The 14267-nt window shown below is 44.4% G+C and overlaps 2 protein-coding genes across 5 annotated transcripts in view; both read left to right on the top strand.

Annotated features, from left to right (window-relative positions):
* PKD2L1 (polycystin 2 like 1, transient receptor potential cation channel) overlaps positions 1-4001 on the top strand; it is a 45451-nt gene extending 41450 nt beyond the window's left edge. For both annotated transcript variants that reach the window (XM_038009451.2, XM_038009450.2), the window contains exons 13-16: positions 660-778; positions 1041-1164; positions 2111-2195; positions 2690-4001. In XM_038009451.2, coding sequence (XP_037865379.1) covers positions 660-778; positions 1041-1164; positions 2111-2195; positions 2690-2721 — 360 coding nt within the window. In that variant the 3' untranslated portion in view covers positions 2722-4001. The remainder of the gene's footprint in view (positions 1-659; positions 779-1040; positions 1165-2110; positions 2196-2689) is intronic.
* A 477-nt stretch (positions 4002-4478) lies between these two features.
* BLOC1S2 (biogenesis of lysosomal organelles complex 1 subunit 2) lies at positions 4479-13935 on the top strand. Of its 3 annotated transcripts, XM_073019261.1 has the most exons (6): positions 4479-4590; positions 4974-5090; positions 10100-10219; positions 10923-11027; positions 11268-11540; positions 13145-13935. In XM_073019261.1, the coding sequence occupies exons 1-5, from the start codon at positions 4536-4538 to the stop codon at positions 11537-11539; spliced, it is 669 nt and encodes a 222-aa protein (XP_072875362.1). In that variant the 5' UTR covers positions 4479-4535; the 3' UTR covers position 11540; positions 13145-13935. The 3 variants fall into 3 exon arrangements, with proteins under 3 accessions (XP_072875362.1, XP_007962029.1, XP_072875363.1); XM_007963838.3 differs by lacking the exon at positions 11268-11540; XM_073019262.1 differs by lacking the exons at positions 4479-4590; positions 11268-11540 and adding an exon at positions 5583-7555 and having other exon boundaries at positions 4982-5090.
* Positions 13936-14267: the final 332 nt, after the last annotated feature.

Genomic DNA, 14267 nt, shown 5'->3' with positions numbered 1-14267 from the left:
ATAGTAATTCCCAAACTGCTGCACATAAGAATACCCTGGGGGGGCCTTTAAAAATCTTCATACTCAGGACACACACTCTAGACCAATTAAACCAGAATCTCTGGGTGTGGGGCCCAGACATCAGTACTTTTAAAAACTCTCTAGGTGATTCCAGTACATAGCCACGGTTGAGAACCATGCTCTAAAATACAGGCTCAGGGAAAAATGACCAATTGCCCAAGAATCACTGATAATTCCCTCAGAGGACTTACCTTCTTCTGGGAATTTTCAAATTCGGATTCTTGGCTGTCCCTACTCTGCCTGCTCCATCCCAATCCAGTGTAGACCAAAAAAAGTCAAAGGCAGGGTGACAGCAGTCTAGAAAGTGCCAAGAACACTGGTAGTGTCCCTCCTGTGCTAAAATGAGTTGGCCTCTAGTAAACACCTCATCCATCAAGGCTTCTAGGATCTTGTGTTTTCTTTGAGAGGTGACTCCTCCAGAGGTTGGTCCAGCACCACCACCCTGACCCTATTGTCTCCAGAGTCTGGGAGGGAAGGGGAATAGCAAGAACTAGAACCTGAGGCTTGATCCTGAGATCCTGGTAGAGGGGGTGATAGAACAGGAGCTGATGGCTTCCCAGAGTTATCTCCTTCCCTCTAACCTTTGACTTCCTGAGCAGGTGGCCCTCAACACTGAGATTGAGAAACTAGGCCGATCCGTTGTGAGCACCCCACAAGGCGAGTCTGGTCCAGAGGCTGCCAAAGCAGGAGGCTGGGTTTCAGGAGAAGAATTCTACATGTATGTGCAACCAAGAAGGACTGGCTCAGGGCTTGCAACGCTTCTGTTATGACACCCTATCTTGTACTTTTTCCCACAACTTTCCAATTCTCTGTCCTACCCCAGGGAGAACCTCTGCTCCCCTTTAATTCTGCCTACAAGGCTGGGTCTTCCCTTCCTGTTCCAATCCGGACACATGCCCTTCTGTGAACCCTGCCTCTTTAGACATCCAGTCCCCAGACATAGATTTCTGCTCCATTAGTCTCTCTCAAATCCCTCACAGGCTCACAAGGAGAGTTCTGCAGCTGGAGACTGTGCTGGAAGGAGTAGTGTCCCAGGTTGATGCTGTCGGCTCAAAGTTGAAAATGCTGGAGATGAAGGGGTGGCTGGTTCCCTCCCCAGGAGTGGTGAGTGGCCCTTCACCTGGTCCTCCTAGTTCTTCACAGCTGAACTCTGCCATCTTTTCCACTCAGTGGGTGGGGCAAGAGTATTTTTGAAAGACCTATGTTTTCAGGCTCCTGGGGAAACATGTTTACAGTGGTCAGCGTATCAGCAGAGATGGGTCATGGAGATAAGGCCTGGAAGTTGCTTGCCCTGGCCTAAGGGCTGCCTTGGCCACTCTGAGATGGTCTGTGTCAGTCTGTTTGGGCTGATATAATACATTATCATAGACTGGGTGGCTTATAAGCAACACAGGTTTGTTCCTTACAGTTTGGGAGGCTGGGAAGTCTAAGATCAAGATGCCAGTAGATTCAGTATTTGTTGAGGGCCCACTTCCTGATTCATAGACAGCTGTCTTCTTGCTGTGCCCTTTCATGGTAGAAGGAGTAAGGGAAGTCTCTTTTATTTTATTATTTTATTTTATCTATTACCATTTTTTGAGATGGAGTTTTGTTCTTGTTGGCCAGGCTGGAGTGCAATGGCACGATCTTGGCTCACTGCAACCTCCGCCTCCTGGGTTCAAGTGATTCTCCTGCCTCAGCCTCCCAAGTTGCTGGGATTACAGGCATGCGCCACCACGCCCAGCTAATTTTGTATTTTTAGTAGAGATGGCGTTTCTCCATATTGGTCAGGCTGGTCTCGAACTTCTGACCTCGGGTGATCCACCCACCTCAGCCTCCCAAAATGCTGGGATTACAGGCATGAGCCCATTCATATGTGCTACATATTCACTATCTAATCCCCTCCCAAAGGCCCCACCTCCTAATACTATCACATTGGGGGTTACAATTTCAACGGATGAATTTGGGAGGGATGCAAACAGTCTGAGTTCTCTGGAATCAGATACAGAGAAAAGAAAAGTGGTACACAAACTATTTATTCAAATGATTTGTCCCTTTCTTCTTCCAACAGGAGGAACAAGCTATTTGGAAGCACCTGCAGCCAGCCCTACCTGTGACCCCAGACCCCTGGGGAGTCCAGGGTGGGCAGGAGAGTGGTGAGGAAGGGGGCCTAAAGCATCAGACAGCAGGCTCCCCTCCCTCTGCCTCCCCACAGGCCCCCTCACCACATCCCCTGCACTTCTAGGACAACAGGTCCCATCATGGCTGCTGCTGAGCCCTACCCAGAATCTGGCCTTTTGAGCCAATGTTTGTGTGTGTGGTGGGCATCATGCTTAGGCTTGTGACTCAGTGTTTCTGTGTGTTGCCACATAGCTCTGTGAAATAACATCTTCCACTGGGCCTTTTACTCCCTGTGTACTTAGCTCTGTGTGTTAATTAAAAAAAAAAAAAATTAGCAAACAGGATAAAGGGAGGGAGGGTAATGGTTCTTCCTAAGCACCTGGATAGCCATGCTTTGTGAAAAAGGTAGAAACCAAGAGAGTAGACAGTATCTACATGTCTTCCTACTTCCCAGTGAATCTTATTCTTATCCTTTGTGCATCCCAAGATCTGTTGCTAGCACCCATGGGTTTCTCGTTTTCCCCTATAGAGGTTCCCTATAAAAGAGAGAGGAAGCCTTAGAGGACAGGAGACGCTCAAGTGGTGAGATTCCAATGTTGCAGAGGAATTAAGTGTGAGGCACTCCTGGAGCAAAGTCTATGAAGGATCTTCTGCAAGAGGCTGCCTCCTGGTCCACTGAACCTGGGAACTGAGTGGGCTTCAACCAGGAGATAAAAGTGGAGCCTGAAAGGAATCAGGCAAGGAAATGACCTCAGGATTCAGAGATCTTTGAATTAATATGTGGTGGGTTCTGACATTATTCTTCCATAAGACCATGTGGGTTTCCATGGCGGCTATCAATAAAACTCCTTAGGAAAACTAGGAGTTTGCATTTGCTTCTGGTATTATAGAGGGAAAAAAGGCTGAAATTGTGGGCCGTCCATGTGCCTGGGCTGGAATAGTTCATGCTCTCTAGGAGGTATAGAGTAGGTGCAGTGATGTGAAGGAGCTGGGCTACCACAGGAGTCCTGAAATAAGAACTTCTAGGCCCAGCACAGTGGCTCACGCTTGTAATCTCCACACTTTGGGAGGCTGAGATGGGTGGATCACTTGAGGCCAGAAGTTCCAGACAAGCCTGGGCAAAATGCTGAAACCCTGTCTTTGCTAAAAACACAAACAAATTAGCTGGGTGTGGTGGCACGTGCCTCTAATCCCAGCTACTTGGGAGGCTGAGGCATGAGAATTGTTTGAACTCGGGAGGTGGAGGTTGCAGTGAGCCAAGCCGGGATTGTGCTACTTTACTCCAGCCTGGGTGACAGTGCAAGACTCTGTTTCAAAAAAAAGAACTGCTGGTTCACAGGAATGGCTTGAAATAGTGGCTACTATGGTTGCACCATGGGAAAAGTGAGGACAGGTGACAAGTGAGACTCAGTCCTCAGAGTGGAGACAGTCAGGGCAGGAGGGCTGGGGATAAGGGCTGGCGGGTGTGTGTGTGTATGTATATGGTGTACTGGCATTGGGGTGGGGTGAGAGGGTGCAGATGGAGGATAACCAGGGATAAGATAAGAAACTCCTACACCAAGATTTTGGGTGTCCAGGAGCCTGCTTGAGGCCTGCTGAATATCTCCTCTCCCTTCTTCTGTGGCCTTTATCCCTCCTCATTTTGCACCTTCGATTGCTCCCCAGTCACTTCTTCTCATCTACCTCTTTCACTCACTCATGTTCTCCCATCCCATTAAGTACTCTGTACACCTAGGAGGCTTGTGAAACAGTTTAAATGCAATTAAGATAACCAGAGTGTATCCTCAGCTCTAAAAAAGTTACAGTCCAAGCTTTCTTCAAGAAAGGCTGTATCAACTGAAGAGAAGTAGATGCCTGTCTGCAGTTTAAGAAATAGGGGCCAGTGAGTTGGTGTTAACCCAGGACATTGGGAGGGAGAGTATTTAGAACCAGGGATTAATGCCTGAATGTTTCCCCAAAGCGTGGACGAGACAACCTGTAAAACTTTGGATTCCGAGCCATCTTTTGATGACTAACTCCAGTTCGGAGTGTCATGGGAGGGGGCAACCTGTCTTTAGTGGTTTTGTTCAGCAGGCCACAAACAGGGTTGACTATTCCCAGACGGGTCATGAGTGGTACAAGACGAGTGATCCCTCCAGGGTGTGACTGTAGGGATGAGCTAGCCCTCATTCCCGACGTCGCGACTCTTGGCAGTGGATCGATTCATAACAGCCTGGCGTAGCTTCAGTTTCGGCTCCAGAATCACCCTTTGCTGTGTCATAGACCTGAGGCTCGACTGGACTGCGAGGCACAGGACTGCAGGGCCGCCCGGGTGGGCGGGGCATATCTGGTGCGCATGCGCAGCACCCCGGCCCGGAAACAGTGCAGGATCAGCCATGGCGGCTGCAGCCGAGGGTGTACTGGCTACCCGGCGTGATGAGCCCGCTAGAGGTACCCGGAATGGATGAGGAGGAAGCGTCCGGTGGTGGGCCTGGGGCTCCGTCTCGGGAGGGCAAGGTTGAGTGTGTGGTTGGCTCACCTGGCAGGAACGGGCTGGTGGGAGGAGTGCATTTGTCTCTGCGCGCGAGTGTTTGTCCTGTCAGGGTGACGGATGGTTTAGCAGGGGTGCCGGGTATCGGCGAGGGGCTGTGCGAGGGAGGCGAGTTGGTGTGTCAGATGGGCAGGGACGCCGTGAAGGACTTGAAATTATGGCAGATGGAGAATGGAGCCGACTTGATGGAATGAAGGCAAGTGGAGGGATGTCGGAACAGGCAGTTTTGGCTGGATTAGCACCGGGTGTAGGCGGGACACTTAGTCATTCTCCCTTGGCCCAGACGATGCCGCCGTGGAGACAGCTGAGGAAGCAAAGGAACCTGCTGAAGCTGACATCACTGAGCTCTGCCGGGACATGTTCTCCAAAATGGCCACTTACCTGACTGGGGAACTGACGGGTGAGACTGGGTCTGGGTTGATTCGAGTGCGGTTTGGCCCGAGAGGCCTGGGAGATGGTTAACAGCATCAGTCTACAGCTCCGTTCCTACCCTGCATGCCCTGAGACAGGCCTCTTGGAAGTTTGGGGACGTCATGAATGGGAGAGAAAGAGAATACAACTCTGCAGGCCTCTGTAACATAGACTAATGAGAAAACAATAACAAAAAAGAGTTAATATCCAGCAACATTAATCAAGAAGTGCTTCCTTGGGGAAAGTGTATTTTGAACAGGGTTGTGAAGGGAATTGTTGGTGGAAAAGGGGGAGATGATACAACTAGTGAATGACGTGGTATGTGCAAGCAGTGTGTTTGGCTAAAGCAGAAGATGTGTTTACTGGGATAAAGGGAAATGAGGAACGGGGAATGACCTGTAGATTTAGGGACCTATTAAGTTGGTCTGAGGATTTGATAACCCACCCTTTGGGACATGACTAGTGTTTGATCGTTTCTCAGGGACACATGACCTACGTGTGGAGGAGGATCAGAAAGTGAAGTATGGACCGGGCGCGGTGGCTCACACCTTTAATCCCAGCATTTGGGAAGCTGCTGGTGGATCACTTGAGGTCAGGAGTTCGAGACCAGCCTGGGCAAAATGGCAAAATCGTGTCTCCACTAAAAGCACAAAAATTAGCTGGCCGTGTTGGCAGGCGCCTGTAATCCCAGCTACTGGGGAGGCTGAGGCAGGAGAATCGCTTGAACCCAGGAGGTGGAGGTTGCAGGTTGCAGTGAACTGAGATCATGCCACTTGCACTCCAGCCTGTGTGACAGAGTAAGACTCCATCTCAAAAAAAAAAAAAAAGAAAAAAGAGAAAGAAAGTGAAATCTGGGTCAGTACAGCGTCTCAAAAACATTTATTAATTTGTTTCACTTCCCCCAGGAAATTACTGTAAGCTAAATTTGTGAATGAGAATCTATGAGAAAAGGCTTGATACAGAATAGTAGGGGTTGTGAATCTGTAAATTTTTTTTCTTTTTCTGTTTTTAAGAGACAGGGTCTCACTATGTTGCCTGGGCTGGTCTTGAACTCCTGAGCTCAAGTGATCCTCTTTCCATCTATTTTGGTTTTAAGCCTGGTATCCAGTCTTAGTCTGCTTCCATCCCTCAATATCTACTTGAACAAGTCCTATAAATTCCACTTCTGTAATGTTCTTGCTCCCATGCTCTCCTTTCCATTCCTTTTACCACCACTCTGCCTGAGATCTTCATTACTTCTCTTTTATTATTATTATTACTTTTTAAATATGACCAGGCACGGTGGCTCACGCCTGTAATCCAGCACTTCAGGAGGCCGAGGTGGGTGGATCACCTGAGGTCAGGAGTTCCAGACCAGCCTGGTCAACACGGTGAAACCCTGCCTCTATAAAAATGTAAAAATTAGCCAGGTGTGGTGGTACACACCTATAATCCCAGCTACTCGGGAGGCTGACGCAGGAGAATCACTTGAACCGGAGAGGTGGAGGTTATAGTGAGCTGTGATCGTGCCATTGCGCTCCAACCTGGGCGATGGAGGGAGACTGCGTCCTAAATAAATAAATAATAGAGATGAGGTCTGCTCCGTTGCCCAAGCTGGTCTTGAACTAATGGCCTCACGTGATCCTAACGCCTCAGCTTCCCAAGATGCTGGGATTACAGGTGTGAGCCACTGTGCCCAGCTGTGACTCTCTAAGTTATCAGCCTGATTATTTATTTGTTTGTTATTTTGAGCAAGAGAAACCAGGTAACAAAATGTAGACCTTTGGCTTCCCTTTAACAATTCCAAAGATTTGGCGCTACTAGCCCCTGCATTCTTTCAACTATAATTGACTAGAGCTGAGCAGCTGCCTCTTTTAAAAGGACTAGTGCTATCTAATTTGTCCTTACCACTTCCTGTTTTCTCCCCTTTACTGAGAACTAGTGTCAAGTGCCATTGATCACTGTTATTTTTATTAGTAGCAGTACAGAAATGGTTTTCTATACCAATGCCTCTGTCAAAACTGGTAAAGCAAATGATGGGCAAAGAGGACCACATATTCCAAGAAGTAAGGGGAAGCATATTTCTTCGTGGAAGTGAATAATTTTCTTATGCATTTAATGTGCAAACACTTGGCTTACTTTACTCATTTACATTATCTTGCTGGCTTCTAGGTGTTTGAATACATCACCCCAGTTTTATTTTATTTTATTTAGATGGAGTTTTCACTCTTGTTGCCCAGGCTGGAATGCAGTGGCACAATCCTGGCTCACTGCAACCTCTGTCTCCCTGGTTCAAGCAATTTTCCTGTCCCAGCCTCCCGAGTAGCTGGGATTATAGGCACATGCTACCACGCCTGGCTAATTTTTTTGTACTTTTAGTAGAGATGGGGTTTCTCCATGTTGGCCAGGCTGGACTCAAACTCCTGACCTCAAGTGATCTGCTGACCTTGGCCTCCCAAAGTGCTGGGATTACAGGTATGAGGTGCAATGCCTAGCCGTGATCTTTGTTTTAGAGAGACTAATTTGATAGCAGTATAAATATGAGAGTATAGATATGGGGGAGAGAAAACAGAGAGAGATGAGCAATAATTCAGATGAAAAGTAATAGAGGACCAGGCACCGTGGCTCATGCCTGTAATCCTAGCACTTTGGGAGGCAGGAGGATTGCTTGAGGCCAGTAGTTCAAGACCAGCCTGGGCAACATAGCACAACTCCATCCTTGTAGTCTTGTCTTTTCCCCTACCATCCAGAGGTTACATGCTCCAAGTAATCTGATAATAATAAAAGAAAAGTAATGATGATCTGAGGCAGAGTGGTGGTAAAAGGAATGGAAAGGAGAGCATGGGTGCAAGAACATTACAGAAGTGGACTGTATAGGACTTGATTAAGTAGATACTGAGGGATGGAAGCAGACCAAAATGTATTTGAGGTTTTAAGCCTGGGTGGTGCCATCAGCCAAAATAGCTGGAAAGAGGAACCATGTTTAGTGTGAAAATATTTTCAGTTTTGGGTTGACTGCTTGTTGATGTAACTAGGGAACTCAGGTGACTTATACATTGGATTCCAGAGCTCAGAGACTGATCAGAGCACAAGAAACAGATTTCAGAGTCACTTTCATAGTGGTGCGATTGGAGGCTGTGCAGGATGAGATTGCCAAGGAAGAGCTTAGAAGTAGGTAAGAGAGCCTAGGCTAAAATGTCAGGGAATGTGTATATGGTGCACTTAATTTGTTTTTAATAACACTTAATGTACCTAGGTTTCCAAATGATTTATTGTATAATCAATTTTAAGCAAATTGTTCTTTTCCTATGATTGTTATTACTTGCACACATGCTTTATTGAATTTAAGAGTAAATTGATATTTCCTCTTAAACTATGCTAGTTTCTAGCATAATCGTGGGAATACCCATAGGTATGTGCTACCCACATAAACATCAGTTACGTGTTACAGCTGAGAAAAAGTTGAGCGCTGATAGTTAAGGGGGTCTGATAAGAAAGGATCTGGCATAGAAATCTAAGAAGAGCAGTTAGAGATTAGAAAATCGGTATAGTACAATGCTGTAGCAGCCAAAAGAAATGAGCATTTCTCAAAGAGAAAGAGATCAGTAATGTCCAAGACAATGAGGTTTAAGAGGATAAGAACTGAGCAAATGCCATAGATTTGGTGGTTAGCAGGGCACTGATGACCTTGGAACATGTAATCTCTGGATGGTAGGGCCAAAGACCAGACTGCAAGGGTATATGCAAGTAAATGTTAAGGAAGAGGATGTAGTGAGTGTCAGCTACTTTTTCAAATTGTTTAGCAGCGAAGCTCCTTTGCTTTACTGAGCAAATGATATAGGTGTAGCAGAATAGAGAGAGTGCTTTTGAGCTGGAGGAAATCTGAATATATTGCTATATAGAGAGGAAGGTGCCAGGAGAGAGGGAGAATTTGGAAGTGCAAGTGAAAGGAGATGATTGAAGAGAGGCCCTGAAGAAGTAGAAGTGTTTGGGATCAAGGCCACAAGAGGAGGGGGTTGTCTTGGCAAGAATAGGAACATTTCTGCCTCTTGGGAAGATGTTAAGATCCAGAGAAGTTTAAAGTAAGGCAGAGAGAAAAACAAAAAACAAAAGAAGTAAGGCAGAGAGGTTGAAGCAGCTTATGTTAATAGACTTGGCCTTTGGGAAAGTTGGAGTAGAGGCCATTTGCTTTGAATGGGGATAGGGAAAGAACTGAGGATATGAGAAGTAGACAGATGGTTTGGAAATGTCACTGCATAAAATGCAATATAGAATTATACATGGTAATAAATGAGTTAACTAAGAAGTAGTGAGGTCCTAGCTGATTGTGTGTGTGTGTGTTTGTGTGTATACATATATATATATATAAATTTTTTTTTTTTTTTTTTTTTTTGAGATAGAGTCTCACTCTCTCACCCAGGCTGGAGTGCAGTGGTGCGATCTTGGCTCACTGCAACCGTCGCCTCCTGGATTCAAGCAATTCTCTGCCCCAGCCTTCTGAGTAGCTGAGATTACAGGTGCCTGCCACCACGCCTGGCTAATTTTTTGTATTTTTAGTAGAGATGGGGTTTCACTATCTTGGCCAGGTTGGCCTTGAACTCCTGACCTCGTGGTCACCCACCTTGGCCTCCCAAAGTGCTGGGATTACAGGCATGAGCCACCGCGCCCGGCCTGATAGTATGTATATTATATGTATGTATGTTAAATGTTTTCATGCTGTAGAAGTACCAAGACTATTTTACCTCCCTTTTCTTAGGACATGAGTTTATTATTTCCCTTTGTAACCATGATCCTGACCCTTCTGGATCTTGTTTGGTTTAAATAATTTTCTGATTGTTGCCTGAATTTCTACTGAGACTTTCAGAGTACATAGGCTGAGTTATAAATATCATAGATCAAAAGTGGCCCACTCCATCGACACTTCCTTGGTCCTGCCTTGAACTACCACTTAGCCTATACTCCCACATTCTAATGATCTAAGACAAATCTTAAAGGCATTACATCTGTTTAATTTTCAAGCCACCAGTGAAGACTATAAGCTCCTGGAAAATATGAATAAACTCACCAGCTTGAAGTATCTTGAAATGAAAGATATTGCTATAAACATTAGTAGGAATTTAAAGGACTTAAACCAGAAATGTAAGTAATAATATTTTTAATTAAACATGTTTGTATTTAATGTTCTTTTGTGCCTGGGGCCATGGAGAAGAGGAGGGAACATGACATCCTTGTCTCGTGGGAGCTTGTTTTCTAAAATGAATTCTAAATTTAAGATGAATCTCTTCCATTCTGAGGATTAGTATGTTTTGTTGGTATGGTTATTTTTGCTTCTAAATCTTGATTTTATCAGTTTATTCCTGGAAGGGAGGGGGCGAAGGAGGGGTGGCCAGATTCTAATGAACTGATTTACAAATCCATAAAGGATTACTCTATAAGCAGAAAACCAAAAACTCTATAATGGAAAACACTAATTTAGAGTAATCGAATATATTTTTTCCATTGATTTATTATTTTTGTGTTCCTTGTCTCTAGGGTACTCTTTCTTGGTATGGGAGTACCCAAGAAACAGAATCAGTAATGGAAAGATTGCTCGAGGAGCAAGAAATTGAAAAGAATGGAAAATTAGTAGATGAGAGACACTAAGTCTGGGCCACAGTTGAGGCTGATCAACTAGCTACTGTCTTCTAAAGCACCTGCCCTGCTAGTGGTCAGAATCATGTCATTCCACCTAATCTGTCTTAGCGTAGCTGGAGAGACACTAGCATTATTACTTTTCCACTCTTTTCCTATATTCCTTGTTGATAAAACCATATAAACATGAGTTTTTTCTTTGTTTTTAAAGATGCTGGACTACAGCCTTATCTGGATCAGATCAATGTCATTGAAGAGCAGGTAGCAGCTCTTGAGCAGGCAGCTTACAAGTTGGATGCATATTCAAAAAAACTGGGTAACCGTTTTTATTTTTGTTTTGATATAATAAAGAGTGCCTCTTGCCAGCATGTCCTTAGTAAACGTAATAGTTAACATTTATGGTGTGCCTACAGTGATCTATTAATCTTCAGAAAACCTTAGTAATTTATTATTATATTAATAAAAACAATATTTCCTGATTACTTAATGATATATCAGGCACTGTTCTTAGTGCTTTACATGTATTATGTTTATTTTTTGTTTTGTTTTTTTTGAGACGGGTTTCATTCTTGTTACCGAAGCTGGAGTGCAATGGTGCGATCTCGGCTTACCGCAACCTCCACCTCCTGGGTTCAAGCGATTCTCCTGCCTCAGCCCCGCCGAGTAGCTGGGATTACAGGCGCGCCACCATGCCCGGCTAATTTTGTATTTTTAGTAGAGACGGGGTTTCTCCATGTTGTCAGGCTGGTCTCGATCTCCCAAGCTCAGGTGATCTGCCTACCTCGACCTGGCCTGTATTGTGTGTTTTATCTTCTCAATAATCTGTGAGGTGAGTACATGATTTTTGTTTTGTTTTTTATATTTTTAGTAGAGGCGGGGTTTCACCATGTTGGCCAGGCTGGTCTTGAACTCCTGACCTCATGATACACCTGCCTCAGCCTCCCAAAGTGCTGGGATTACAGGCATGAGCCACCACGTCCGGCTTAAGTACGTGATTTTTATCCCTATTTTGTAGGCAAGGAAACTGGTTTAAGGGGATGAGTAGTTGCTTAAGGACACAAAGCCAGTACATGTAAGAGCCATATTTCTAAGCAGGTCTGTTTGCTTACAAAGCTCAAGTTCTTATTTATAGTTGAGAAGGCAGAAGCACCTTTAATAATGTAGATAAATGTGTCTTAAACAAATAGTCAGTTGAGGATTTTCTTGAAAGATCACTTTTCCTTTGAGGAAGAAACTGGTACTTTTAGTGCTTGTGGCTTACTAACTGGCTCTGGCTCTTATATACATGGTTAAAAGTAAAGAATTTAGTGTTTTTTTGTTTTTTTGTTGTTGTCTTGTTTTGTTTTGTTTTTATAAGAGATGAGGCCTTGCTGTGTCACCCAGGCTAGGGTGCAGTGGCGTGATCATAGCTCACTGTAGCCTTGAACTCCTGGGTTCTAGTGATCCTCCTGCCTCAGCCTCCTGAGTAGCTGGGACTACAGGTGTGCACCTTCGCATCCAGCTACTTTAAAAAATTTGTTCTTGAAACAAGGTTTTGCTGTGTTGCCCGGGCTGGTCTCAAACTCATGGCCTCAAGCAGTCCTCCCACCTCAGCCTCTCAAGTAGCTGGAATCACAGGCCTGAGCCATCACATCTGGCCTGAGTTTGTTTTTGTCCTAGATAACATTTATAGATTATTTTATTTTCATCATTTAACAAGGGCTGACTACTTCAAGGGAGTAGTTTGTAGTAGGCTGGGATTTGATATGGGTGGTGATTAACAATCAGTTTTATTTTCTACCGTTACATTTAGCCAATGATTACTGTGAACCTTACTGTGTAGAAGGCGGGGGTAACCTTACCATGTAGAAGGTATCTTGGTTCACAGTAAGCATTTGTGACAGAGTCCCTTTTTCTGTTAAAATTGTGAAACCAGGTGCTTTCATGGTTTTAATAGAAAAATGGGATGTCACAGTAAGAGGCTTATTTGATGGCCTTTTAAATTTCTGTATCTTTCAAAATTGCTTTCCTGGAGTAAGGTGTAAGGATAAGAACATAAAAGAGGAAACATACATTTATACTTCCTGAGGGTTTCAGTCTGGTTCCAGAGGGCACCTGGGACAGTGCTGAGAGAGGCAGTTTTTTAGTAAGGCTCTCGATAGGTCAAGTGACAGATCTGCCCCATCCTGGTGGAGCTGTCTAAGCAGGTGCTATTGACAGGGTTAGGACTTCATGAACCTGTGTTAGGCTCTCGATTCTGAGTGTCTGTGCTTGAATTCTTATTCCAAGTTTTACAGATCAATGATCTGTATATTTGGACAGATGATGAGATAGAAGCTAATAGATTTTTAGCAATATAATACGTATTTTTTTAACTTGACTGGAAATGCTAACTAAAAACTGTCTTTGTAAGAGCCAGTTTTAAAAGATGTAACTCTCCCTCATCCCTCACAGAAGCCAAGTACAAGAAGCTGGAGAAGCGATGAGAAACTTATTTTTATGGGACAGAGTCTTTTTTTTTAATGTGGAAGAATGTCTTATAAAACCTGAATCCTGAGGCTGATGAATTGTGAAAACTCCTCAAAAGGAAACTATGCTGGTCATCCCAGGAACATCTCAACGTTAGAGTAAACTGGAGGACTGTGGCTATTCCTGAACCTTCTTTGAGGCAGAATCCCTCAGAATCTCACACTTACAACTCCCTACCTTTTACTTGAATGCTTTACCATATTCAGGACAGAGACTCTCACAAAGTTCAGAAAACAGCTGGGCTTACCAGTAAAATCAAATGAGAGGACCTATTTTCTCTGGTAGTGGTTGATTACTACATTATTTTCTTAAGTGGCTGGTTTTTGAGTTACTATGTAAATGGCTGTTTTTTCTGTTAATGATGCTAATGTGTTGTAAACAAGATTCTAAATTTAAAAAGGAAAACAAACTTGTTCTTTGCAGCTTATCACCTTGTGAATGTTGGTAACTTACTTTTCCATAATATTGCAAATAACATAAAATCTTAAAATAATTCCAAGCTGAGTCTTCTAGATTGAGCAGAAATGGTGAAAGGAGTATTGATAACTTGGCATATGTGATGGGCCCCTCTTGTTTATTTTCTGTGTGAGTCAGATTGACATGTGGCCAGTTTTAGAAATGTGATGAAAACAAAGACTAGATGGGTATGTGTGTTTATGTGTTGCGTGGGGAGTTGAGGATTGCCACTCATAAAATAAAGGATTTTATAAAATGCCTTCCTACTGTGTGTGTGGATCGGGGGGGATCTTAGGGACCTAATCGACTTCTTTTCACACTAAAGACATCAGACAATGGGACATACTGACTGACCAGTCTAGGTTGAAAGATAGGCATCCTTACCCAGAACACAACATTAGCAGCTGAGAAGGTGTCTGAGGTCCCCAATTACATATCCCAAAGAGTTTCTTACTTCTGTTTCTGTCGTTTCCCCTCTGTTCCAGATGGTCATCATTTATCCTCTGTTCTTCTGGACTGTTGCTGTGGGCTCTTCTCATCTTAACTGTCCCTCCATACCACCCTCCACACTGCTGCCAGAGCAGTCTTAAAA

This window comes from Chlorocebus sabaeus, chromosome 9, assembly GCF_047675955.1.
Source record: "Chlorocebus sabaeus isolate Y175 chromosome 9, mChlSab1.0.hap1, whole genome shotgun sequence".
Taxonomy (NCBI): Eukaryota; Metazoa; Chordata; class Mammalia; order Primates; family Cercopithecidae; genus Chlorocebus; species Chlorocebus sabaeus.
The sequence above is the reverse complement of the archived record's forward strand: the minus strand, read 5'-3'. Positions and strand labels throughout refer to the sequence as shown.

Excerpts from the sequence above, each read along its gene's own strand:
- BLOC1S2 (XM_073019261.1), top strand. The coding sequence starts at position 4,536 with ATGGCGGCTGCAGCCGAGGGTGTACTGGCTACCCGGCGTGATGAGCCC. Across the intron at positions 4,591-4,973 it reads GCGTGATGAGCCCGCTAGAG|ACGATGCCGCCGTGGAGACA; the intron begins GTACCCGGAATG and ends CCCTTGGCCCAG. Across the intron at positions 10,220-10,922 it reads AAAGGACTTAAACCAGAAAT|ATGCTGGACTACAGCCTTAT; the intron begins GTAAGTAATAAT and ends TTGTTTTTAAAG.